Source organism: Herpailurus yagouaroundi, unplaced genomic scaffold (assembly GCF_014898765.1).
Source record: "Herpailurus yagouaroundi ecotype Mexico unplaced genomic scaffold, PumYag 165, whole genome shotgun sequence".
Taxonomy (NCBI): Eukaryota; Metazoa; Chordata; class Mammalia; order Carnivora; family Felidae; genus Herpailurus; species Herpailurus yagouaroundi.
The window spans coordinates 17,958,272-17,984,200 of NW_024412406.1; the positions used below are offsets into that span (position 1 = coordinate 17,958,272).

The 25,929-nt window shown below is 41.2% G+C and overlaps 2 protein-coding genes and 1 long non-coding RNA gene across 6 annotated transcripts in view; 1 reads left to right on the forward strand and 2 right to left on the reverse strand.

Moving 5' to 3' along the window:
• Positions 1–208: 208 nt before the first annotated feature.
• Positions 209–20,415, reverse strand: LOC121038179 (uncharacterized). Its single transcript, XR_005794204.1, has 5 exons — positions 20,313–20,415; positions 18,024–18,208; positions 10,077–10,210; positions 4,387–4,487; positions 209–337 (listed from the first exon to the last, which is right to left on the reverse strand). It is a non-coding gene; the product is annotated as an uncharacterized LOC121038179 (long non-coding RNA).
• Positions 18,948–21,167, forward strand: CRH (corticotropin releasing hormone). The gene is made up of 2 exons (XM_040487695.1): positions 18,948–19,247; positions 20,022–21,167. Exon 2 carries the CDS (start codon positions 20,036–20,038, stop codon positions 20,630–20,632), a length of 597 nt encoding a protein of 198 aa, XP_040343629.1. The 5' UTR covers positions 18,948–19,247; positions 20,022–20,035; the 3' UTR covers positions 20,633–21,167.
• A 708-nt stretch (positions 21,168–21,875) lies between these two features.
• The window catches only part of TRIM55 (tripartite motif containing 55), a 44,846-nt gene continuing 40,792 nt past the window's right edge, over positions 21,876–25,929 (reverse strand). For 2 of the 4 annotated variants that reach the window (XM_040487686.1, XM_040487690.1), the window contains one exon: positions 21,876–23,089. In XM_040487686.1, coding sequence (XP_040343620.1) covers positions 22,967–23,089 — 123 coding nt within the window. In that variant the 3' untranslated portion in view covers positions 21,876–22,966. The remainder of the gene's footprint in view (positions 23,090–25,929) is intronic. The other 2 variants (XM_040487688.1, XM_040487689.1) reach the window with 1 other exon arrangement.

Genomic DNA, 25,929 nt, shown 5'->3' on the forward strand with positions numbered 1-25,929 from the left:
TAGAGCCTGCAAGTCCAAGATAATGGTGTTGGCAGGTTTTGGTTTCTCCTGAAGCCTTACTCTTTGGCCAGCATAAGGTCATCTTCTCACTGTGTCCTCTCATAGCCTTTCTTCTGAGTGCGTGTATCTCTGGTGTTCCTTCCTCTTTTTATAAATACTGGCCTATTGGATTAGGACCCACCCTAATGGTCTCATTTTAAATTAATTACCTCTTTTTTAGGGCCCCATCTCCAAATACATTCACACTCTGAGGTACTGGGAGTTAGGACTTCAACATATGAATTTGGGGGAGGATACTTTTCAGTCCGTAACAGTGGGTAGATAGATATCTGTCAGTCTGCCAATAAGAAGAGGGTTTTAAAGTGTGAGATCAACTGTTGGGTCAAGAGCAAGATTTCTTAAATTTGGCACTTCTAACATTTTGGGTTACATAATTCTTTGTTGTAGGACCTGTCCTGTGCATGGAAGGATGGTTAGTAGCATCCCTGACTTCTACTCACTAGATGCCAGTCATGACAACCAAGTATCTTTAGACATTGACAAATGTCCCTGGGGAGTAGGGCAAAATTCCTACCCAGTTGAGAATCAATCTGTGGCTTTCTCTATTTTAGGAAGTCTAAGGGCAGAATATAGATGAGTATGGATGGTCAGTGCACTATATGTAAATTAAAGGCTCTCACGGGGCGCCTGGGTGGCGCAGTCGGTTAAGCGTCCGACTTCAGCCAGGTCACGATCTCACGGTCCGTGAGTTCGAGCCCCGCGTCAGGCTCTGGGCTGATGGCTCGGAGCCTGGAGCCTGTTTCCGATTCTGTGTCTCCCTCTCTCTCTGCCCCTCCCCCGTTCATGCTCTGTCTCTGTCTGTCCCATAAATAAATAAAAACGTTGGAAAAAAAATTAAAAAAAAAAAGGCTCTCCTACCTCACCTTTATTATAAATTATAAATGATAAAACTGAGACTTTGAGAGAAGAAGTAATTTGCACACAGTTGCATCTAACAGTAGTAGAAAAGACAGGATTGGAATCCAGTTCAGTTGACTCCTAGTCTCGTGCCCTTTCCACGAACTCAACTTTTCTGCTTCAGCATGATTTGTTCTCTTCAAAGAGATTTCTCCTCTTTAAAGGAAAAAGTCCCCAACAGATTATCTGAATTCCTTGAATTAATAAACTCTAGTAACAGCAAAAGCTTTTGGGAGGAACCCTTTACCTCAAACTTTTGCATGTTTTAAAAAAGAAATTAAACTCTGATCTCAGTAAGAAACTGCTTTAAACTGGGAGGTTGAGAGTAGATGGCTACTGTGTTCTATCCCCTATTAAATGATTACAGATAAAATACCAGCTTCATTCATTCATTCGTGTATTATTTATTTCTTCCAACTCTCTGGCTGAGGACAAGCATTGCAGTGTGTGTGTGTGTGTGTGTGTGTGTGTGTGTGTGTGTGTATGTGTGTGTGTGTCCGCACACACACTGAGTGCCTGCCTGTATTTGTGTATTGTGGGTGTGCGTGATGTCTGTGCGTTTCCATGTGCATGTGTATGTATGCATACACATTGGGTGCACTAAATTTGGGTTTGCTCAAAAAGGAATAAACAGAATTTTATCAGAATAGTCCAGAGTATAGCAGTATTACCCAATGCTTCCTCTAAGAACAGCACACACTCATTTGGTGTTGCTGATTTTTCATCCTTAGCATCCACAAAGCACTCTGAGATCTCTTCTAACACCTTGACAGATGGTGATTTGACCCCCAACCCCCCATCACCCAATTTGGGCTGACAGTATTGGCAGCCTGCTGCCTGGAGGACTTCCGCTGCCCATCAAAGTCAGCTCTGATGAGGCTTTGAAGACACACACGTGTCAGGTGTGAAAGAGCTTCACAAGTGGGCCCAGACCTTCTAATCTTACTCCCAGGAGGGGCCAAGAACTCTGCCCACTGGAGCCCATGACCTTGACATTGACCAGCTGAAGACACTGAATCCTGGGCTTGGGAGCAGAAAGAATGCTGTGGACTGTGAGTCAGGGATCCAAGAGAGAGAGAGAGATGATTGGAGACCAATCTGAAGGGGAAAGTGAAGTCTGGGATGAAGGAGGGCAGGGTTCAGTCACTCTTTTGTTACCATATGGGAAAATTTGTTTCATTTCTTCAAATATTATAAATTCTATGATAGAAGAGACTCCTCCATATTCTTTTCCCATGTCCGCCATAGGGCCCAGCAGAAAGTGTCTGAATACTAGTTGAGTGATATGTGTATTCCATTCTCTGTTTCAGTAGTACTTACACATGGGGGTTTCATTCATTCATGTATTCAGCAAATACTTAGTGAGTGCCTGCTTTGTGCCAAGGATTGTCTTAATTCTGGATTACAACAATGAGCAAAACAGACAAAAATCCTTGCCTTTTGGAGAGACAACAAATAAATCTGATAAGATAGAATGTGAACACTAAAGAGGACAAATAGGGGGGGTTCCATGTATGTGGGAAGGATGGGTTAAAATTCTAGATCGAGTGGTCAAAGAAGGCCTCAGTGATGATCTGTGTGAAGACCTGAAAGACCTTGGGGAAGAGAGGAGAGGTGCTTTCTGTTTAGATCATTTTGTAGGACTCAGCACATCACTTACAAAGTGGGTGTTTTGTTTGTTTTTTTATGAAACATCTTCACCTCTCACAGGAATCAGTGTTCTCTTGCTTTCACTTTATTCTCTTCTCTCTTTTATGGCAAAACTTATTGAGAAAATGGTCCTGATTTACTGTCTTGACTTTGGCTTCTCAACCCATTGTTAGATGGCTTTCCTCCAAACCATTAAAATTCTACTTGTGAGGGTCACTATGCAGATTAAAAAGCCAGTTGCTCAGCCTCAGACCACCTTTCTAGACTCCATTTTGGGATCCTGGGACCAGGAGTCTGCAAACTCCATTTGTCCTTTGTCATCTGGTTTCCACTGGGTGTTGCTGAGAGGGGACACTAGAGGGAGACTGTCAGGCAGGAGGAGGTGGAAAGGGTTTGTTCTTCCCCATTTGCGTGCTGTTTTGGTCAGCATCTCCCCAGAAACAGCGCCACACCCCAGATGGAGTTGTTGGCTCCAGTCCCCTGCTTCTGCCAGCACCCTCATGCCCTTCTCCTCAGAGGTCGCAGCCTCTGCTCTGCTGGGCCCATCCTTCAAGTTTCTAAGGCATCAGCTCTAGCTGAGTAGGCTCCCTCCCCTGAGTCCAAGCTCCCCAAGGCCCTTAAATGAGCTCCAGAGGTATCAGAAGCAGCTGGGCAGCACTCCCTCCTTTGAGGCCAGAGCCCAGCTCCATGGCGCCTCTGCTCCAAGGGCCTGGATTCGAATGGCTCCCACCTCTGCCTTTGTTTCCCTGGCCCTAGAGGAGGTGATTGCTTCCTGCAGTTCAAATCTCTGTGCTTTCCCAGTGTTCCCTTTTGCATTTTCAGCTCTTTAACCCCTGGATTTGGCTGCCAAGGCAAATGGATCTCTCTCCATCTTTTATATCATGTAGCATTTTACCTTTCTGACGGCTCTCTCCTTCAAGAGCTCTCTTCCCTTCTGCCTCTTGAGACCATTCTTTCCTGGTTCTCCTTCTCACTCTTGAACTGCCCCTTCTCAGTCTCCCCCATGATCTCTGGCTACCCTTTAAATCTTGACTGTCCTGAGCTCCCTCCCTGGCTTCTCTTCTTACCCTGCTCCATTCCAAGCCCTGGCTTCAACCTCTTGTTAAGGATTCCATTTCTCCAGGCTTGTTCAGACTTCTCTCTAGAGCTCACACTCCTATTTACAATTGCTGGTTAGATCTTTCTTCTGAATATTTCACAGGCTCTTTAGTCTCAGTATTTGTCAAATAAATCTTGTCATCTTCTTATCCCAAACTGCTCTCCTGCTATGTTCACCATCTGCCCCATTGCCTAAGACAAAATGATAAGATCTGTTTGGGTTTCTCCCTCTGCCCTACATCCTGCCTTTACTTGCACTTAACGTTTCTCTAGGCTTTGACTTCCCTCTCCAGCTCCTGCCAAAGTTCAGATAATGAGAGCTAACACACAGCACTTAATGTGTTCCAGAAGCCATACTAAGGACTTTGTATAGAACTCATTTAATCCTCACAGCAGTAATTCTATGGGGTAAGTCCATTTTTATCCCCATTTTACAGACGAAGAAATTGAGGTATAGAAAATTTATGTGACCGACCCAGTCACTCAGCTAGTAGGTTACAGAGCTTAGATTTGAGTTCAAGAAGGTGGGCTCTTAACCATGCTGCACAACAGCCTCTCAAGCACCTTGGATGAATCCCCAGCTTGCCTGAATCAGTTTCCTTCTGTGGAGCTCTTCCCAAACCTTCCTCCTCCCCACTGTCAGAGTAGACTCCCTTCTTTGTACTTACAGACCCCACTTACCATAATTGTTGTTAACACGTCTTCCTTGATGAGCAGTGACTACTTCAAGGGCAGTGGGGATTTTACTTGTTCATTTTTCTCTCCAGCATGTAGTATGGGGGCTAAGACATAGTAGAAGCTCAGTAAATATTTTGGGGACTAGAAAGAATTATTTTCAGTACTCTTTGGCCAGTTGAGTTCAGTGGTTAGAACCTGAATTGGGGTCTTCCTCTGGGCATATGTTTGTCAGCTGAGGGACACACCCCCAGGGACAGTCACTTATGTCACAGTGAATTTGGCAAGGTGATCTTGGTTGCCTGACAGTCCCTGCCTGACAGAATAATATAAGAAAACTTTCACAAAACAGTGTGATCTGCTCTTGGCTTTGAAAATTCTACCAAATGGTGGGGAAATAAGAAGCAAGACTCACGGCAAAGGCAGCATGCTAATCAGCTCCGTGTGTCTTATTTCATGTTGTAAGAAAAAAGAATCATGCAAATGTTGTATAATTGTTTGTCTTCATTATGTGAGCTTGTTCCTCACTTCATTATGCACAGAATTTGCAAGTTGCTTTCCGCCTTCCTCCCATTTCAAATAGCTGATTTGAAATTTCAGGAGAGGTACATATTAATTAGCAGGCCTCCATATAGCAAATATTAATTTAGAAACTGGTGTGAAGCATAAACATCAACATAACAGCCATTATAGAATGAGAAATGATATAAATGTTTTCAAGGTCCAGATAGATGGGAGGTTGTAATCTATTTTGAAGATCTGGATAAACAAATTTTTTTTTTTTTTTTTTTTTTTTTTTTTTAGTAGATTGTCCCCCTTGCTCCTGGAGATGACAGCAAAGGGTGGATGGAATGGGATGTTCAGCATGGTTTATATAGAAGAGGTGTGAGGATTAAAATTAAGGAGGAAAAAACAAGAATAAACAGCAAATAACTATGGATAATACCTAGGTAGGTTTCCAAGGATGTTCCCATTGAGCCCAGATGTTTTAGCTACTGTTCTTTTGAGTGTAATGAACACAGGCAGTGATATTTCTCATAATCACACCTTGTGGTTAGTGCCAAAGAAAGAGACAAACCAGGAGCATGGGGTAAATATGGGGCCTGTTCCTTCAAAACCATGTGTCCTACCTCAACCCTCCCTAGAGCTCCTGGGAGGCCTGAATAAGAAAGGGGAGGAAAGAACACAGAAACTCTTTGGGGATCCCAGCACCCCTTCATATATTAGCTGGGAGACACCAGCCAACTTACTTGCCCATTCTGAGCCTCTGGTTCTTCATCTACGGACTGTATATAATAACATCTACTTTTTAACAAGGTTCCAATGAAGATTAGAGATAAGGAAGGTAGAGACTTCTAGAAGAAGCATAAAAAGGAGACACTTTCCTTGACCAAAAGGGAAGGAGCTGCAGTGTCTCAAAGGTCCAGATGAGAAGTCTCAGTGGCTAATTTCTGAGAACCTGCTCAGCTCCTTTCATAGTACCCATCCACCCACAGAAGATTTCTGATAAAATCCCAACAGATACAAACATGGGTTGACATTTTTATATTTCATTAAAATCTCAAAGCCCCAATTTTCTGCCACTGTTTATGTTTATTCTTATGTTTATTCATGACCCACTGAAGGTGCTCAGTGTTGAAGAGAACTGACATGGCTTCAGGGGCCCTGCCTTTATTTTGGGGATGTGATTGAGACTAGGATAGACACAAGGGCCCTTCTTTGAGCCATCCCCTTCTTGGTACTCCCAACCCCATCCAACCAGTCTCACCACCCTGGCCCTATATCAAGGAGGCCACCTGTGTATATGGGAATGGACATCTCAGTGGCACTCTGCTTCAAGATCAAGAGCCGCCCCCACGATTAGACACAGAAATAGGAGCAGGAGGAAAATGACAGCTCTTTTACAGAAATCTAAATGACGTAGCTTCAGGAGGTTTGGTGAAAAGCCTACTCTTTGCCATCTTCCCCCACAAAAAGCCCTACGGAAAGTTCAAGCACCCAGGAAGGTGGCTTTTAAGAAAGCCACTGAAGGAGCCAAATAAATATATTTATGTATTTTCTAAATTTAGACCAGTGGGGAGAGACATACTGTTTATAAGTGCTTGAAAGGTGTAAACATTGTGGAGGTAAGAGGAAGCTGAAGGGGTGCACAAGAAACTGTATCTCAGAATATTTGATGGAACAGGATGAACATGCAATTATTAAAGAAATGATATTTGGAAGAGGCCTGCTAGTCTAGGGCTGGCCTCCTGGGAAGACGTGAAGGCATCTGCACCTATGCTGTCCCCACTGCCTCCCTCTGGCTGAAGAAGGGGGTGGAGGGGCCATCTGGGGATTGAGGCAGGAAAACAGATGAGTAAAAGAAGATTTTTAAAAATTGTGATGAATGATTATTTTTTATTGCCTAACCTTAGAGCAGAAACTAAGAATGAACAATGGTAAGGTCATCCAAGAACATTTAGGGTGTGGAGAAAAAAATGGACTCTCAGCTACCTTGATGCAAGTGGCCATCCAGGTCAAATTTGGAGAACCTGGCAGGTCTGTAGCAGCCTGTGGGGCAATGGAGCTCCCACTGGGAAGTGAAGGACTCACTGATCTTAGTATAGAAAAGGGATGTTTATATTCTTGTATTTTATTTTTTATTAGGAATTTTATTGTTGTCTTTAACCCCTCCTTATAATGTAAAATTCCCCCTTGAGTACACCTAGTTTCAGTTAAATGGATAAATGATTAAGTTAAGAATAGAAGTTTCAACACAGAAATAATCCTTAAGTGAGCAGACATTTACCAAATGGAGTGACATCAGCCAAACAGATATTTCCCAGCTCAAAATTATGCTATTCCGAAGTAAAAGTGTATCTTTGAGAAGACAAGGAGGAACCTGAAATGCATAGTGAAAGAAGTCAGTTTGAAAAGGCTGCAGACTGTGTGATTGCAACTATATGTCATTCTGGAACAGGCAAAGCATAAGGGCAGTAAAGCGATCAGGGGTTGGAGGTAGAGGGGGAGGGAGGGAAGGCATGAATAGGTGGTACATAAGGGATGTTTAGGGCTGTGAGATGACTCTGTGTGACGCTGTCATGGTGGATACATGACATTATACATTTGTCAAAACTCACAGAATATACAACACAAAGAGTGAACCTTAACGTAAACTGTAGCTTTACATTAGTAATAATGTCATAGTAATGTAATTAGTAATAATGTAATTAGTAATAACGTATCAACATTATTGGCACATCAGTTGTAACAAATGTAGCATCCCAGTGCAAGATATTGGTAGTAATGGGGGAAAACTTAGGTGGAGGGAGAGAGTACATGGGAGTTCCTTGTACTTCCTGCTCACTTCTTTCTGTAAACCTAAAACTGCTCTTAAAAAAAAAAATTGTTGATTAAAATTTTTTTTCTTTTTAAAAGAATTTTTTCAAGTTTATTTATTTTTGAGAGACAGGGAGAGACAGAGGGTGAGCAGGGGAGGGGCAGAAAGGGAGGGAGACACAGAATCTGAAGCAGGCTCCAGGCTTTGTCAGCACTCGAACCCACGAACCGAACCGTGAGATCATGATCTGAGCCAAAGTGGGACGCTTAACCGACTGAGCCACCCAGGCGCACCCATCCCCCCAAATTTTCTTTTTCTAAATCATCTGGGTGGCTGAAAAACCTCCGGTATTAGAAAAAGAAAATCTCAGTGATTACATTTATTTTATTTCATTAATAAACATAAGCCTAGTAAATACTGAGCTAATGCTAGGCTCTGAGGAGCTGAGATTAAATAGAATCACTGCCTTTAGCAGTAACAGTAACCACATCATTAGCCCACAACAGCAATAACTAATGTTTATTGACTGCTTCTTCTGTTTTAGGCCCTGAATTCACTCTCATTTAATTCCATAACCCTAAGAGGGGCAAATAAAGAAAGTTATGTTTTATATTGGCTTGACAAATAAGGAAATAAGTTTTGGAAATTTAAATAACTTGCCCAAGGTCACCCACCTAGGAAATAATAGAGTCAAAACTGTATTGAGGTAATCTGACAAGTGCCGTACAGAACTCTAGGGTATATCCCCACAGGAACACGGAGCCAGGTGTTTTATTTGCAAGGCTGCTTTGAAGAGTTTTGTTGTTCTTAGGGAAATCTCCAAGTAAAGAGAACAGATTCCATTATAAACAGGAATCTGATATGGTTCTGCCTCAAAAAGCTGAGTAACTCTTTTTACAGAAGAAATCTATCAGATTATATAATTGTATTTCTCCATTCAAATTTGAAAAATCCCTTTATTGCAATTATTGTTGTTGCTGTGAAGAGTACATTAGCACAAGACAGAACTTTACAGCTATTGAGACTTAAACTACAAGGAAAACAAGTTGGAAAATGAGGTGAGGCTCAAGTATGTATCTATATTTAACTTTATATGAATAAGAGGAGCATTAAACTTCACCGCCGCTTGAGGCCATTAAAATCTTTTTCATTATCCTGGGAACACTATTGCTCAGATCACTTCTAAAATTCATGGAAAAGAGAACAGTGACTGTGGCAAATGAGACAGATCCTTTACTTTCCCACACACAGGTTTCATATAGCCATCCTTTCAAGAGTTTGTTGACTCACAGTTGTGAGACCACCTTGAATTAATGTCCTCTTAAGTAGGACATAGTCAATCTAACAACCAAGCAAACACCACATGTAAGTAGTGTACTAGGAGTTATGGGCTACAAGGTGGGAAGTAATCTCAAAAAGAACTAGAACACAGATGAACAAGCACATACACATAAGAAAAATAACTGTAGCTCTCATAATGAAAGCTAGCATCACATTTCCCACAAATGGATGATGGAAGCCTTGGAGATGAAAAGAGCTTGCAGCAAAGTTCAAAAAAGGTCTACACCCACAATGAGAAACAGTATCTTTGAAATCCACAGCTGCTAGAGGTTGGCTCCTTGTCATCTCTGTCCATCCTTATGGTCCTCACTGCCTACTACTTCTTGAGTGACTGAATTTTTTTTTTTTTTTTTTTTTTTTTTTTTTTTTTTTGTGAAAAACCCAGTATCACCCATTACAATCAGTTTTGTCTAGGACACTAATGCCTTTTCACACTCAAAGAAGTTCCTCCTTTGCAAGATAGGCCCACAGATTTTGACTGGGCTAAATTACTGTAGAGACCAAGTCCTTCTTCTCACCAGGAAGTGTACTTGACCATTTATGGGTGGTGAGAGAGAGCTCTACAGCTCTTTCCCAGGTGACCCTTCCCAGGGCAGGTAATCCTGAGAAGCATTGGAAATGGCATTTCCCCATACCCTGAAGCCCTCTCTTCAAGGGTAAAAAAAAAAAGTTATCTTTAAAGTTTCTTCCAGGAGTGGTAGAAAATGACTCAGTAGCTGTAATCATGGACTTTAATATGGATGCCAAAGAAAGTGTAGCTGGACTCCACATAAAATGCCTTGAGTTATTGTATCTCCCAACTAGTGCCACAATAAACTTGCTTTGTGGTCAAATAAGTCTGGGAAACACTGAAGACTTGAGGATTTACACTGCAGAAAAATTTTTAAATACTAGAAAATCCTGCATTAAAAAATGTGTTTAACCTTTCTTTACATCCCCCTCCTCCGTCTTTCCCTGTGGAACACCGGTAAATTCCTAGGAGAGTTCTTTGAGAAATCTTTCTTTAGAGTCAAGAGATGTTCATGAATATAAATACCTATGCAGGATGCTTGGTTGATGGATTTCTTTCTTATGACCAACCATTGTAAGATGATTAGTTCCTGCAAATTGCCCTTCGTGACAGAAAGTTCACACACATCTTCTCACTGCCCTCCATCCATTATCCGGAGCCTAAAACAGAAAATTCGATGTATTATGATGTAAATAGAAAGGTCAGTCCTGTCTATCAACACAAGGCCTTGTTAGAGAAGCAGAAACGTGCCCCTTTTCTGTTGCTCTGAGTCATCTCTCCAGGGTAACTAACTTCCTAACTTTTGGAAAAATAAAGGGATGTGTAACAAAATTCTTGCCATTTTCTGAGGAAAGGAGATGAAGCACACCATGATTCCTGGATGCTGAGAGAATTATTGACTGATGGGGAACTGAAAGGAAGCCCTGCCCCTATAAACCCCCAAACAGGAGTGTAGCTGCCCATGGGTAGTGTCCCAGGCTCCTGGAGCACTCACGGGAGACCCTGCCATTGTCTTATACAGCTCCTGTCATCACTGGCATGTGATGTTCATGCTACAGAGACCCAGTGTTAATGACCTGAAGACCATAATTCATTTGTCTGCCTCCATGCCCTTCCAATCTACTCTCCAACACTGTGTTCAGAGAAGTCTTTCCAAAACACATGTGTGTTTACCTCCCCTCCCTCTGAGATTCCATCAAAGTGATAGTATAAACCCAAAATGATAGACTAGGATGAGGACTGTATGCAGGTAAGAGGGCTTAACAAACTTCTGAAATAAGTGGAGCAGAGAGGATGAAGGGTCTGCAAAGGGGGTAGCTGAGGAAGGAGAACACAGAAGATGGGAGTGGTGTCTGAGGAAGAAGGTAAGGAAGCTATTGCAGAGGCACACAAAGGAAAGGCAGCTGAGGAAGGATCCCACTTACAGAACCAAGGAGGGGCTCAGGACTTAGAAATTCCAAGTGTCACCAAAGGCAAGAAGGAGAAAAGGGGTCAAAATAGGGAGGATACTTGAAGGTCTATATTTGGAAGAGTCAAGCCCTCTAGCAGCATTTCTCATCCCTTGTGGAGAATGTTGAACATTCAAACATCTACCTGTTAGGCAAAAAGAAAAGAAACATTTGCAAAGTATGTTATTATTGGCCAAATTGCATCCCCGCAACATTCCTATCTTAAAGTCCTAACCCCCAGTACCTCAGAATGTGACTGTATTTGGAGATAGGGCCTTTAAAGAGGTACTTAAGGTAAAATGAGGTTGTATGGGGTCCAGTATGACCCCAGTCCTTATAAGAAGATGAGATTAAGAGAGACGTGCACAGAGGAAAGACCATGCGAAGGCACAGGGAGAAGACTGCCATCTGCAAGACAAGGAAATGAGCCTCAGAAGAAATTGACCCTGCAGACACCTTAATCTTGGACTTATAGCCTCCAGAGACATGAGAAAATACATTTTTGTTTGTTTCATCCACCCAGTCTGTGGCACTTCATGTTGGCAACTCTAACAGACTAATACATGTATTTTCCTTAACTGAAATTGAATAGCTCCAGATAAAAGTTCTCTGTAATTTGACACTGATGGGTGACTGTTTCACTATCTGATCACCCTAAGAGGTAGGCTGCTTGGTGACAAGATCCTTGTTCTTCACAGAGAGTTCCCAGTAAGCTTTGTATCACCTAATTATTTAAAAAAAATTTTTTTTAATTTAATGTTTATTTTTGAGACAAAGAGAGAGACAGAGCATGAGTAGGGAAGGGGCAGAGAAAGAGGGAGACACAAAACCCGAAGCAGGCTCCAGGCTGTCAACACAGAGCCCATTGGGGGGCTTGAACTCACAAGCTGTGAGATCACGATCTGAGCCAATATCGGTGCTCAACTGACTGAGCCATCCAGACACCCCTTAAAAATATTTTTTAATGTTTATTTACTATTTTTGAGAGAGAGAGACAGAGCATGAGCAGGGGAGGGGCAGAGAGAGAGGGAAACACAGAATCCGAAGCAGATTTCAGGCTCTGAGTTGTCAGCACAGAGCCCAATGGGGGGGCTTGAACTCATAAGCTATGAGATCATGACCTGAGCTGAAGTTGGTCGCTCAACTGACTGAGCCATCCAGATGCCCCTGTATCACCAAATTCTTAAATATGAGAGCGCCACCATTTATACATAGTTTACCTTAAGAGATTTAAGGATAGTCTCCAACATAAAATAGAGAAACCAAGAAAATACATTTTTAAAAATGACCGTGGATGGAACAGATAATTCAGGGAAAGAAGGTTAATGTTTCCTACTTAATACTCTTAAAGAAATTTGAGAAACAGTTAAATTATACAGCAAAAATAAGAGCTATGAACAAAGGATGGAGAAAGAATAAAAAGCCTGGAAGTTGAATATATGTTGTAAAATAAATTTAATTGAAGAACCGTAGGATATTTAAGGCCCTCCCAGAAAGTAGAACACAAAAGAAAGAGCCCTAAAAGGAGAGAATATAATAAACATAGAGGGCCAGCAGAGGGGGAACATCTTATAATAGAAGTCCCAGAAAGAAGGGTGCCTGGGTGGCTCAGTCGGTTGAGCGTCTGACTTCGGCTCAGGTCATGATCTCACAGTTTATGGGTTTGAGCCCTGCATCGGGCTCTGTGCTGACAGCTCAGAGCCTGGAGCCTGCTTCAGATTCTGTCTCCATCTCTCTGCCTCTCCCCTGCTTGTGTTCTCTCTGTCTCTCTGCCTCTGTCTCTCTGTCTCTCTCTCTCTCTCTCAAAAAAAAAAAAAAAAAAAAAAAAAAAAAGTCCCAGAAAGAAAGAGCAGAAAGTGGAGGAAATTATCATAGAAGTTAGTAATGCAAGAAATTTTCCTACACTTGAAGAGCAAGAATCTCCAAATTAAAATGGATAAGTAAAGAAAGACCCAATAGCATTGTGAAATTTCAGAACATCAACGACAAAGACAAAATACTAAAGTCTCCAAGTGAGAATGAGAGAGGGAAAAGGGTCCTATAAAGAAATGAGAATCAGAATGACATTGGATTTCTCATCAGCAACATTGGATGATAAAACACAGGGAACAGATTTGTCATGATTGAGAATCTAAAAGAAAAATGGGAACAAAATTAAGTCAGTAATTCTAGGAAATTCTAGTAATTCTAGGAAAAATCAGACTGAATATAAAAAAAAGGTGACTTGGTATTATAAAACAAAGGCAAGGAAATGTAAGCAAAGTCTATGACTTTTTTATTCAGTGAACAATTTTTACATAGTCAATAATTACAAACTGTATTGCTTTTTAACTTTTAGATCAATCTATAGTAAAAATACAGAAGACTTAATGATTGTAAAAGTATTAACATGGACAATCTAGAAGTGAGACAAGTATTAACATGGACAATCTACAGATGAGAAAGCCTGGTTGATCAAGGTGCAGAAAGCTATGTGAAAAGCTGAAGTGATACTAATATTCTCATTTACAGTCTGCAGGGTTAAGAGGTGTTGTTTATATTTGAAGTATCAGGAAATGATTTTGTGGATGTACTTAAAGGTACAAGGGTCAGATGTAGATGAAAAATTAAAAAGCAGGTCATTAGGATGGTGATCTACAATGAGGAATGAATAGAAATTGTGGTACATCTCCTTGTAGTCAATAAAATGGGTATCATTTAGATACAGAAACATGTCAGAGATATTTTAAATGAAAAAAATAAATATAAAATTTTAGTTATAAAATGTTCATCTAGTTATTTCTTGATGATAGGCTTATAGGTCATTTTCTATACATTCATTCAACAAGTTTTCTATATAGTTCATCCACTTAGAAGGTTTATTGATTATCAGCTATATGTTTCAGCACTATGCTAGGGGCTGGGAGTAATGAATATGGAAGTTTGTAATACTTAAGTCTCTGCCACACAGTTTATAGTCCAGCAAGAAAGATACATATTGTACAAGTAACGATTTGAAAATGTGAGCTTTATGGTGCACCTGGGTGCCTCAGTTGGTTAAGCGACTGAATTAAGCTGAGGTCATGATCTCATATTTCATGAGTTCGAGTCCCACGTCGGGGTCTGTGCTGACAGCTCAGAGCCTGGAGCCTGCTTCATATTCTGTGTCTCCCTCTCTCTCTCTGCCCCTCCCCCTCTTGTGCTCTGTCTCTCAAAAATAAATAAAAAATAAAATAAAATGTGAGCTTTATGGATGGAAGACAATCATGATGTTAGGAGAGCATTGAGCACAAGTCCTAAACCTAAGCTAGGAACATGGAAAAGATTGCTTCAACCAACTTCTTTTAAGTTTTAAATGAGAGAGATTTGTTTTGTTTTTGTTTTGTTTTGTTTTGTTTTAAAGCAGAGATTCAGGGGCGCCTGGGTGGCGCAGTCGGTTAAGCGTCCGGCTTCAACCAGGTCACGATCTCGCGGTCCGGGAGTTCGAGCCCCGCGTCAGGCTCTGGGCTGATGGCTCGGAGCCTGGAGCCTGTTTCCGATTCTGTGTCTCCCTCTCTCTCTGCCCCTCCCCTGTTCATGCTCTGTCTCTCTCTGTCCCAAAAATAAATAAAAACGTTGAAAAAAAATTAAAAAAAAAATAAATTAAAAGCAGAGATTCAAAGATAGGAACATATTGTTATCTCAGTTACATAAATGCATGTGCTCAGGAAAAATTCTCAAGGGAAACAGTAAAACATTAACTGAGATTATATTTAGATTCTGGAATCTGAGGAATTTTGTATTCTTCTTTATACTTTTATGATTTTTTCCAAGTTTTCTGCTAAGTGGATGAATGGCTTTGATAATAAAAGTTATTGTTACTGGTGAGGCAGTTACATATTTGTGCTTGGAGATCCGTTCCCTAGTACTGCCTATGGAAGCCGAAGGCAGTTACTAATCTATCTGAAGCACAATTACAGTTGCCAAAACATCTGTCTACCTTAGGCATTTCTTTTTTTTTTTTTTTTTCAACGTTTATTTATTTTTGGGACAGAGCATGAACGGGGGAGGGGCAGAGAGAGAGGGAGACACGGAATTGGAAACAGGCTCCAGGCTCTGAGCCATCAGCCCAGAGCCCGACGCGGGGCTCGAACTTACGGACCGCGAGATCGTGACCTGGCTGAAGTCGGACGCTTAACCGACTGCGCCACCCAGGCGCCCCACCTTAGGCATTTCTAAAGGCTGTCACTGGAGATGGTAGATTCGTTTCAACAAATATTCCAGTTAGCAAACTTAGAGACTTTGTTTGCATTTTGCTAATAGAAGCACATATTGGGATACTCCTCAAAAGTGCAAGGAGATGCAGATGACACGAATAAGCCAAGCAGTGACCTATTATTTCTGATACTTCTTTGTTTATTGGGCTACTGTGTCATGCCTCTAAAAATTTAACTATACCCTATAGTATGTTTTTATTGAAAAAAATGTGGTTTAAAATGTAAAGTAATCCTTGTTTTTATGCCCATGTTCCTTGGGTTGTGTTTCTGGGTTCTAAAAGCATTTAGATTAGTTTTCCGTGACTACTTTCAAGAAGTTACTCCTACATGTAAAATCAAATCTGTCAGTGGTAATTTTTATGGACTTGGACATTAAGTGTACTGCACATATACGTCCTTTGCCTTACATTATGTCTTCAGTCGCACGTGTATATCATTACTTTGAGAACCACATAACTATATTTTATCCAAAGATCTTTTTTCTCCAACATGAACTAAGGTGGAAAATCAAATTAATGTATCTTAAGTTGGCAATATATATAAAAACCTCATGTTATAACTACAAGATTCAGCTGAAAGGTAAATTGCAGTGTGTGCACCCAGAGATTTAAAATCAGGTTCCAGGGGCGCCTGGGTGGCTCAGTCGTTAAGTGGCCAACTTCGGCTCCGGTCGTGATCTCGCGGTCCGTGAGTTCGAGCCCCGCGTCGGGCTCTGTGCTGATAGCTCGGTGCCTGGAGCCTGCTTCTGTTTCTGTGTCTCCCTCTCTCTCTGCCCCTCCCCCGTTCGCGCTCTGTCTCTCTCTGCCTTTCAGGGATGAATAAATGTTAAAAAAAATTTTTTTTTAAAAATAAAAATATAAAATCATGTTCCAGGTTAGGGCGCCTGGGTGGCTCAGTCGGTTGAGTGACTAACTTTGGCTCAGGTCATGATCTCACGGTTTGTGAGTTTGAGCCCCGAGTCGGGCTCTGTGCTGACAGCTCAGAGCCTGGAGCCTGCTTCAGATTCTGTGTCTCCCACTCTCTCTGCTCCTCCCCCACTCATGCTCTGTCTCTCTGTCTCAGAAATAAACATTAAAAAAATTTTAATATAAAATCATGTTCCAGGGGCATCAGCACTTACGGAAAATCTCCTGTGTTCTCATTCCTTAGGAGATTTATTAATATAAGGAAAGGGTAGGAATGGTGTATAAATGCGTCACTTTATCTAACTTCATCTTCTTAGTTCTGTTTGTTTATGTGTCTCTGCTAGAAAGGGGGGCGGGTTTCCAAAGAGTATTGTTATATTATGGAAATAGTACAGTCTGCTAGTCCAAAGAACTGGGTTCTGATTCTGACTTTACCATTAACCAGTTAAGTCAGTTAACTTCTCTGGTTCTCATTTAAACAAATGATCTCTCTTAAAAACTGAGAATAAACTGAGGGTTTATGGGGGGGTGGGAGGGAGGGGAAAGCAGGTGTTGGGCATTGAGGAGGGCACCTGTTGGGATGAGCACTGGGTGTTGTATGGAAACCAATTTGACAATAAATTTCATACTAAAAAAATAAAAGATTTAAAAAGAAAAAACAAAACAAATGATCTCTTCAAGTCATTTCTAATGTAAATGTTCAGTGATTTGATGAGATCTAACTTTTGGATAAATTGTGGAGAGTAAAGGCTACTGTGCACAGTTCCTACTCCTCTGGGATCCAGGCCTTTTGTCGTCACCCCTATTCAGAGCCACTTTGTCCTCTACCAACTACCTACTTCAGGAAAATCTCACAGCAAGGATTCAACAGTGATGAGGGAGCTATAATAAAACAACATCCTCCATATGGCCCAAAGGAGAGAGGTCTTAAGGGGTATGGGTTTAGAGTCCAAAACATGTGTCTTCTCTGGAAGGAGCTCTCAGGCCTCCCTAGCTAAATTCATGCTCTTATCCTTTTCCTAGTTCTTCTTCTGAATCCATTTACCTGAACAATTTCTTCCAAATCTACTTTCAACTCCAGATTGATATCTAAGCTGATTCTGCCAATGGGGACAGTGAAGGGGTCATAAAGGAAAGTAAGCAAAAAAGTCAATATCCATTCAAAGGGGGGCGGGGGGGAAAGCCCACAATAACAAAAACCAAGGTTCTGTATGCCCCCTACCAACATAAAACACTGCTTTCCTATAGAAGCTCACCCATTTTCTATAATTCTGATTTTCTTTTAACAATCTGCATCTTTCCTAGAAGACACATTTTTTTGTTCTCTTATGTACATTCCGTATAAAAGTACATTCCATAGCACAATGAGCAACTATGGGCTGAATTCTCTGGAAACTGCCATCATTTCTCTTTCTACCTTCCTTTTGTTTCTAAGAGCAGTTGTGAATTAGTATAGACCCAAAATAGGAGTTGAAATATGTATTGCATCATTTGTCATGTAGCTACAAAGGAAGCAGCAGAGCTAACCAGAAATGAGCCATGGGAGATTTCTGATAAACAACTCTGATGGTTATCTATAAGCTGAATTAAATCATAGACACCAGAGTTTGGAATTGCATTTTGAATGGCAAAATTAGAGGTAATTTCCTCCCACTTATATGATAGTGTCAATTTAATGTGGAATTTGAGTATGGTTTTACAGACTTGTCATTCCATTTTGTGTTAGTGCAGAGAACATTTATTTACTTATCAGGCTTCCATGGAGCACGTTTAAATTTGGAAAAAGAAATGATTAAAAAAAAAAACAAACAAACACCTGGGTGTCCTGATATGGATACCATAATGGATGTTGATAGTATTTAGAAGTAAAATGAATGAGATTACCTTTTTACAGACTCAGTATTCATCAGTGAAAATATGCAAATGATGAATTCAGCCTTGTTATCAGGCAGTTTACGCCTCTCCCAATATAGAACAGGAAGTTAGAATGGATTCTTCTCTCATTGGGTTTTCATCAAGTAGACCAAATGAAGATTGTGTAACTCATGCACCTTTGGCTTGTCCTTTCTCTCTCTAATTTGGGAACAGAAAAATCAACAATTAATTTTGGATTCTGACAGAGACAAAGGAGGAGCAGTGAGTTTCTGGGGGAATTTAAAATCTTGCTGCATCCCCAACTGACCCTGGTTTGGGCCCCTTCATCATGGAAGCAGCTCCTGCCAATCATTTAAAAGACTTGAGTCTTGTTTCAAGAGACTTATTGGTCTTGCTTCTGCAAACTCACAATTCCTTTATTTACTCTTGGGAAGAAAACGCAGGTAGAAGCTTAAAAGCTGGATGTCCCTGCACTTCCATCTCCTTGTTCATCATCCTTAACCAGGCAGAAAGGTGATGGGACAGTTTGTCTCTAGCAAAAGGATATGTTTAGATGCTGAGGTGTTTCCAGAGACAACTGGTCAGAGAAGTCAGGGGGAGAGAAAAAAGCGGGATCCAGATCCCCTGTAACTGCTTGCTGCTTTCCCCACAGGACTCTGCATTGATAGACCTCCTGTCCCATACTCTTCCCTTCCCCTCTCATTCGATGTCTCTTTTCTGACCCTAAATTTCACCTTTCATAGTAAGAGGTCAGTATGTTTTCATACTTGGGAAATCTCATTCAAGAATTTTTGTCAATGGACAAGTCATAAGAAGCCCTTCCATTTTAGGGCTCGTTGACGTCACCAAGGAGGCGATAAATATCTGTTGATATAATTGGATGTGAGATTCAGTGTTGAGATAGCAAAACTCTGCCCCTCGTTCTCTGGCAGGGCCCTATGATTTATGCAGGAGCAGAGGCAGCACGCAATCGAGCTGTCAAGAGAGCGTCAGCTTATTAGGCAAATGCTGCGTGGTTTCTGAAGAGGGTCGACGCTATAAAATCCCACTCCAGGCTCTGGTGTGGAGAAACTCAGAGCCCAAATCGGTTGAGAGACTGGAGAGAAGGAGAAGAGAAGAAAAAGAGAGTGAAGACAGAAAGGAGAAGAGAAGAAAACCCTTGAAAAAGCCCCGGAGACTTTCCTCTGCAGAGAGGCGGCAGCGCCCCACTCACCTGCAGAAGCACCTCAGAAGGTAGGGAGCGCCTAGACGGAAATGTGCCTCCAACTTTGCATTGCCTGGGCTGCCACGGTGTGCGAGGCCGAGCCAGGTGTCCCGATGGGGCCGAATGTTGAGTGTGTGCGTGTATTTGCTGACTGTGCCTCAAGATTCTGATAGTAACTGGGATGTGTCAAAAGCAAAGTTAGACGGTTGGTAATCGTTTTTCAAACTGCCAGTTACTCGTCACTGGCGGTGTAGACGAGCCCCCACCTCCCCCGCCATGGATCCCGACCCCTGAGAGAAGGACTTCAGGGCTAGGATAGAGAAAGAGGAGAAGGAGGAGGAGGAGGAGGAGGAGGAGGAGGAGGAGGCAGTTCTCATTTGGGAGGACAACGCTGAAACATCCGGAAGGCGGGCGGGTATTTACAGCGGGTGAGATATGAAATTTGTAGATCTTCTCGAGAGCTCGGGGAATCAGTTTTGGGGATCGTTAGAAAGGGGACTCAGAGACCCTTCGAGGGTCTCAGAAGGAGAAGGGTCACTCCAGCCTGGCGTGGGGCTGAGTTTTGGTGCTGAGCCTTGTAGGCGTCCCCTTTCCTGCCCCGCCCCGCCCCCCAACTCTAGAAGTCCCAGTTCGGGCGCTTCAGCACCGCGGACAGTGCCTGCCCGAACGCCTAAGGCAGGTCCACGGGTGTTAAGTGTAGGAAGACCCCAAAGCGCACCTTCCGTTTGAGCTCAACTCTGACCAACTCTTTCTTTCTCTCTTCCCTTCTCTCATTCCGCTCTCCGCCCACCTCTGTGCCGCAGCGAGCGCCCCTAACATGCGGCTGCCGCTTCTCTTGTCCGCGGGCGTCCTGCTGGTGGCTTTCCTGCCCTGCCCGCCATGCAGGGCCCTCCTCAGCCGGGGACCCATCCCGCGCGCCCGGCAGGCCCCTCAGCAGCCCCAGCCCCTGGATTTCTCCCAGCTGCCGCCGCAGCCCCAGCAGCCCCAACAGCCACAGGCTCGGCCCATCCTGCTCCGCATGGGAGAGGAATATTTCCTCCGCCTGGGTAACCTCAACAAGAGCCCCGCTGCTCCCCTCTTGCCCGCCTCTTCACCTGTCTCTGGCGGCAGCGGCAGCCACCTTTCACCGGACGAAGCGGCCGCCAACTTTTTCCGAGCGTTGCTGCAGCAGCTGCCGCTGCCCCGGCGCCCGCTCCCGCTCGACAGCCCCGCAGGTCCGGCTGAGCACGGAGCCGAGAACGCCCTCGGCAGCCGCCAGGAGACACTCGAGAGGCAGAGGCGATCCGAGGAACCTCCCATCTCGCTGGATCTCACCTTCCACCTCCTCCGAGAAGTCTTGGAAATGGCCAGGGCTGAGCAGTTAGCGCAGCAAGCTCACAGCAACAGGAAACTGATGGAGATTATTGGGAAATAAAACTGTGCGTTTGGCCGAAAGGATGCAGTATTTAGCACGCAAAAAAAAAAAAATATATATATATATATATAATAATAAAAAAATCAAATACAGTATTCTGTACCATAGCGTTGCTCTGATACCATTTGTTTATTTTTTTTTTATAGCTTGAAGCCTAGACGATGTATAGCAAGAGAGCCTATACTCCTTAATTAGCATGCACAAAGTGTATTCACACACAGTAACAGCAGCAAAATGTTATTTGTATTGTCTACTTTTAGTTTCCATTTCCAGGTGTCTTTAATGGTGTTTAGAAAGTATGGACCCAGAATGAAATGTTTTGAAGCAGGCAGAAGTCACTCAATTTATTTTGTTGTGGTCTGAGCCAAAGAGAGTGTCATTCTCTTGGATAGGTGAAACAAAATCTGTAAGCTCTTTGAATCAACCTTTCCTTGTAAACGTTTCAGTAATAAAAACATCTTACCAATCATTGGTCAATTTGGTTGTGTAAGAGAATGTCGAACATTTATATTTTTAATAAAAGCTGCAAAGGTAATCATGACTTTATTTTTCCTTTTCAGTATTCATAGGAGTAAAACTTCCAGCCCCTGGCTTCCTTCGACCTGACAGCAGCACAAGTGCTGAAAACTCTTTGCATTAATTTCCTACTAAAAATACAAACATATGTCAAGTCGCTTACACAGATACTGCAGTCGCCTTGGACTCATCTGTGTACCTCAGGTTACTCCTCTGAGGTTAAGTTAAATAATTTGGGAAGTTGCTTCCAGCTTTAAGACTTGGTAGTTCTATGAATGGTAGATCAATTCATAATAGAAATAACATTTAACCCTGATTAACTATAAGATGTTAAATAATTGGAAAGGGCAGGGAAGGAGGAAAGGAAAAGAGAAATGTTGAGAGGCAGGGCATTCCTCCAAACTCTAGGGCCAACATGCTGCCTTTTTTTTTTTTTTTTTTTTTGGTATGAGAAAGTCTCACTTTATGAAGCTACTACATTAGCACCATAAAATATACTTCTTCTATGCTATTTGCCAGTGCCTACTTCTAATAGGAGAAACTCAATAGTTTCTACACTTAAATATAATGCTGTGAAATGGCACTTGGGAAACTTTTTATATAAAAAGTATTTTGACTTTAATAACTTCACAAGTGCGCTTCTCATTTATGTCTATACCAATCTTAGTTTAATTCTTAAGGATACAAATTATCTCTAGCATTTCTAAAATGGAACAGGTGCAGCCAATTAGTTTTATAATGCATTTATCTTTGGTAGTTGACAGAAATTCAATTTACAGAAATTCAATTGAATGTTTAATACTTCAAAATTAATTTGGATGTCTGTAGATGCTTCTTCCCGTGGGACCCCTTAAATACACTTGACTGATGTATTAATAAGATAACATGAAACACTGAATAAGTCATTATAAGACTAAGTTGTTAAAAACAGCATTTATTTAAGAGTTCATACAGAATAAAGTTATACTTATGTTTTGAAAGAGGCATCATGGTGGGACAAATAAAGCATGATTTAAATATACATGTATTTTATATGTGTATTGTATGTGTACATATATTTAAATACATGCAGTTATTCTATAGTTCACCAGGTTGGTGCCTCAGTAGATACATAAGGAAAGTAGACAATTGCTGATGGAAATTCTTTTTCAATTTAATTGCTTGATATCTGCACATCTAACTAAGATTAGAAAAATGTCACAAGAAATGTCCCAGGCCTTCAGCCTTCTGGACTATGGAAATATCACCAGAGTTAAAGAACATTTCTGGATATATGAGTGACATCTGTTACGGAAACGAGGAAACCTTTGGAAAATGTTTCATATCTTTGGTCAATGATTTACCTTTTGTCCATATATTGATAAATCAGTCACTTCTGAATTAACACTGAATTTCACTGACCAACTGCACGGTTAAAGAAGAAAGAATAAGAGCTACTATGATATAATAACAAAAGCCAATGCCTATTAGAGACAAGAGTGTAGTGTATACTTTTTCAACACTTGCCACTTGTTACAGACACACGCACACATATCACACCTACATACTCTTTATAATGTTTCCCACACAATAAAAGATTTTCATAAGATCAAGTTTCTTTTTTCCAATGCTTTCAGCAACTATGCTTTTCAAAATTGTTTTCCCTCTGGAAAGTCATCTGGAATTAAAGGGGTTTTTGTTTTGGTTTGGTTTGGTTTTTTGCAGAAATCCTGTTCAGAGGTCCCTTTCATCACCTGCATTGTATTAATTTCATCTAGGTTCCCTGCTGCTGGTGTGCATCTCAGCCAGGCAGACAGAGGGCAACAGTTGGAATGAACATCATTCATTCAGGGAGTTCAACCAGGAAAAGGAGAAGACGTGGCGAGCTGGCTCAGAATCAGCTCCATTCCCACTCCCCGAAGCTGCAGCCTGTACCTGGAGGGGAGGGTCCTCAAATCCAGTCTGCAATAGAAGAAAATCTGAATCAGAGGAAGAAGAGCCTAGTCCTTTGGGGTTCGTCCAGTCACTTTTCTACTTAGGAGAAAGGATAATAATAATTATTATATAGGACATAATTATTATTAGGGATAGAAAGCAAGCTCAGGCTCTCTTGGCTATGGCCAAGAGTCCTGAAAGTAATTCACGCTCGTGATCCAAAAAGGGGCAGCAATAATGCATGCAGTGGAGGGAAGTTCTTGGGAAAGAGTCCAGGCTATTCTTTTTTTTTTTTTTTTTAAGTTCACTTATACATAATTTACTGAGGTAAAAGTGGCATTGAACTAATAGGAATTAGGATTTAGAAATGTCTGCAGCATACAACATGATGGCTATAGTTAATACTGCTGTATGACATATTTGAAAGTTGTTAAGAGAGTCGATCCTAAGAGTTCTCCTCACAAGGGAAAAAAAACCACAAAGGAAAAAAACATTTTTTTTCCTTTTTGGCACCTCTATGAGATGATGGATGTTAACTAAACTTTTGGTGGTAATCATTTCATAATATATGTAAGTCAAATTATTTATACCTTAAATTTATACAGTGCTGTATATTACATATGTAAATAGTATAATTTTTGCAATGCTGCAGACTTAGTTTTGAGCAAATCATGAATGAAAGGACTTTTTTTCTCTAGGTAATAAAATCTAATAACATAAAATTTTATTTTTTATATAGCCATCTCTTTAAAAGGTACCTATCTTTTATAGATACCAGACAGATACAGCTGTGATTTTTGAAGTAATTGATCAATCTAACCGTGTAAGTGAAATTTATTTCTGTTGTTTTAAGCTTAAAAAATAACAATGAAATGGGGGACAATTATAAAGCAGTCTTGCTGAAATGCAATGTGATGTATAAACTCAAACTCCATACATTTAAAAGTACTCTGACAAACACAGTTCTTCCTAGAACTGCTGAAGATGAGCTAATATGTTCTGATGACTTCACTGGTAAAATTATCCCACTGGGTCAGAATGCCACTGGTTTCAAAGCAATGAGGTAGGCCCATGCATTCAACTCTGAAGCCCTGAGTGATTTTATGAAGCTGCTACATGAGTGGACACTAGCTGGCATGACAAAGCAGAGCTTTGGTAAGTATAGTGTTTTGTTGCCAGTTAACATAGTTTTGAGTGAAAAATGAGTATTTTTCCTACACCTTCCCAGATTTTACCCTAAATATAAGTTTGGGGGTAACGTTTCAAGTTTAATAAATTTGTCCCAGGTCCTTGAGATTATCCTTCCCACTGCCATGTTGTTCCTCAATAGAAAGTTTCAAAGGGCCGGGGTGCCTGGGTGGCTCAGTCAGTTAAGTGTCCAACTTTGGCTCAGGTCAGGATCTCAAGGTTCCTGAGTTCAAGCTCCACATGGGACTCTGTGCTATTAGTACAGAGCCTGCTTCAGATCCTCTGTCCTCCCCTCCCCCCACTCTCTGTCCCTTCCCTGCTCTCTCTCTCTCTCAAAAATAAATAAACATTTTTTTTAAAAAAAGAAAGTTTAAAAGGGCCATGAAATCATATTAGATACAGTAGAATAAAACTTATGCATGTAGTTTTCCATGAAGGAATAGTTGACACGTCAAATGAAATTGGACTATTGAACAAAGGCTGCTATTATGTTATTAGATTCTGTTGGTAATAGGTTAGATACCTCAGTGTCCTTCAAGTTAATGTGGAAAAAACAACATCCAGACAGAATTCTGTGCCTATTTATGTACCTCAAACTCTTCTCTTCCCTACCGTAGTCACCTTACTCTAATCCTAAAAACAAAAAGTCCATACCAAACTAAAACAAAACCAACAAACAACAACAACAACAACAAAAACCCAAACCAAATGATCTGGGCATATCAATTGTTCTGTAAAAGATCAGATGATTTCTAAGCATCCTTTAGGTGTGAATACTGAATTTTGCCTAAACAGACCATCAGTGTTCATGTTGTAGCCTCTTTTCCTTGAAAGCAATCCTGAATCTAGAGGAATCTTCCATGACAGCTGTTCTGAAATATCTAAAGGGCAAAACTAGTTGGGTAAGGTATTTTCTGTAGAGGGATATAATCTTTGCAAAACTTCTGGTAGCTAACAAACCATTTGGTACTGCTTTGGGATTTGTATGTATTTTTATACTTTTCTGTACTTGAGATTAAAATCTATCTTCCATTTAAACCGTTCTAGCTGTTACTACCTAACAACCTTCAAAACTTGGTATCATGTAGTTTGGTTTGTTGCTTTTACATCCCCATGTTTTCATGCAGTTAGTAGATTTTCCTCTAAACAATATGGACAGATGATACCTATCAGAGAAGAAAGGCCAGTGTCAGAGTGGGTGCCAAAAGCAGAGATTTATCCTGAGTATTTTTAGATGATTATACCATCCCCTTGGTCTTGTTTATGTAAACTTGAGGACCCACCAACCATCTCAGCAAAGTTCTGTGCCAAGAGGTTTAGCCTGGTTTTGATTCCCAGACTAACCACTTCCTAGCTGTATGACTTGGACAAGTCAGTCAACCTCTCTAAGCCCTTAGTGTTTTCTTTTGTAAAACAGAGATGAGACCCTATCTCACAAGGCTGTCGTAAGTACTGAATAAATAAATACACCCAAAGCACTTTGTACATACCTCACTTATATTAAGGGCTTTAAAAATGTGTTTCCTTCCTTCCTTCCTTCCTCTCATCCTCCCTCCCTCCCTCCTTTCTTCCTTTTTTCTTACATTAGTAAAGAGTCTCCTCTACCATGCAGAATTGCCTGGATCTTTTTTTTTTTTTTTTTTTAATTTTTTTTTTTCAACGTTTATTTTTGGGACAGA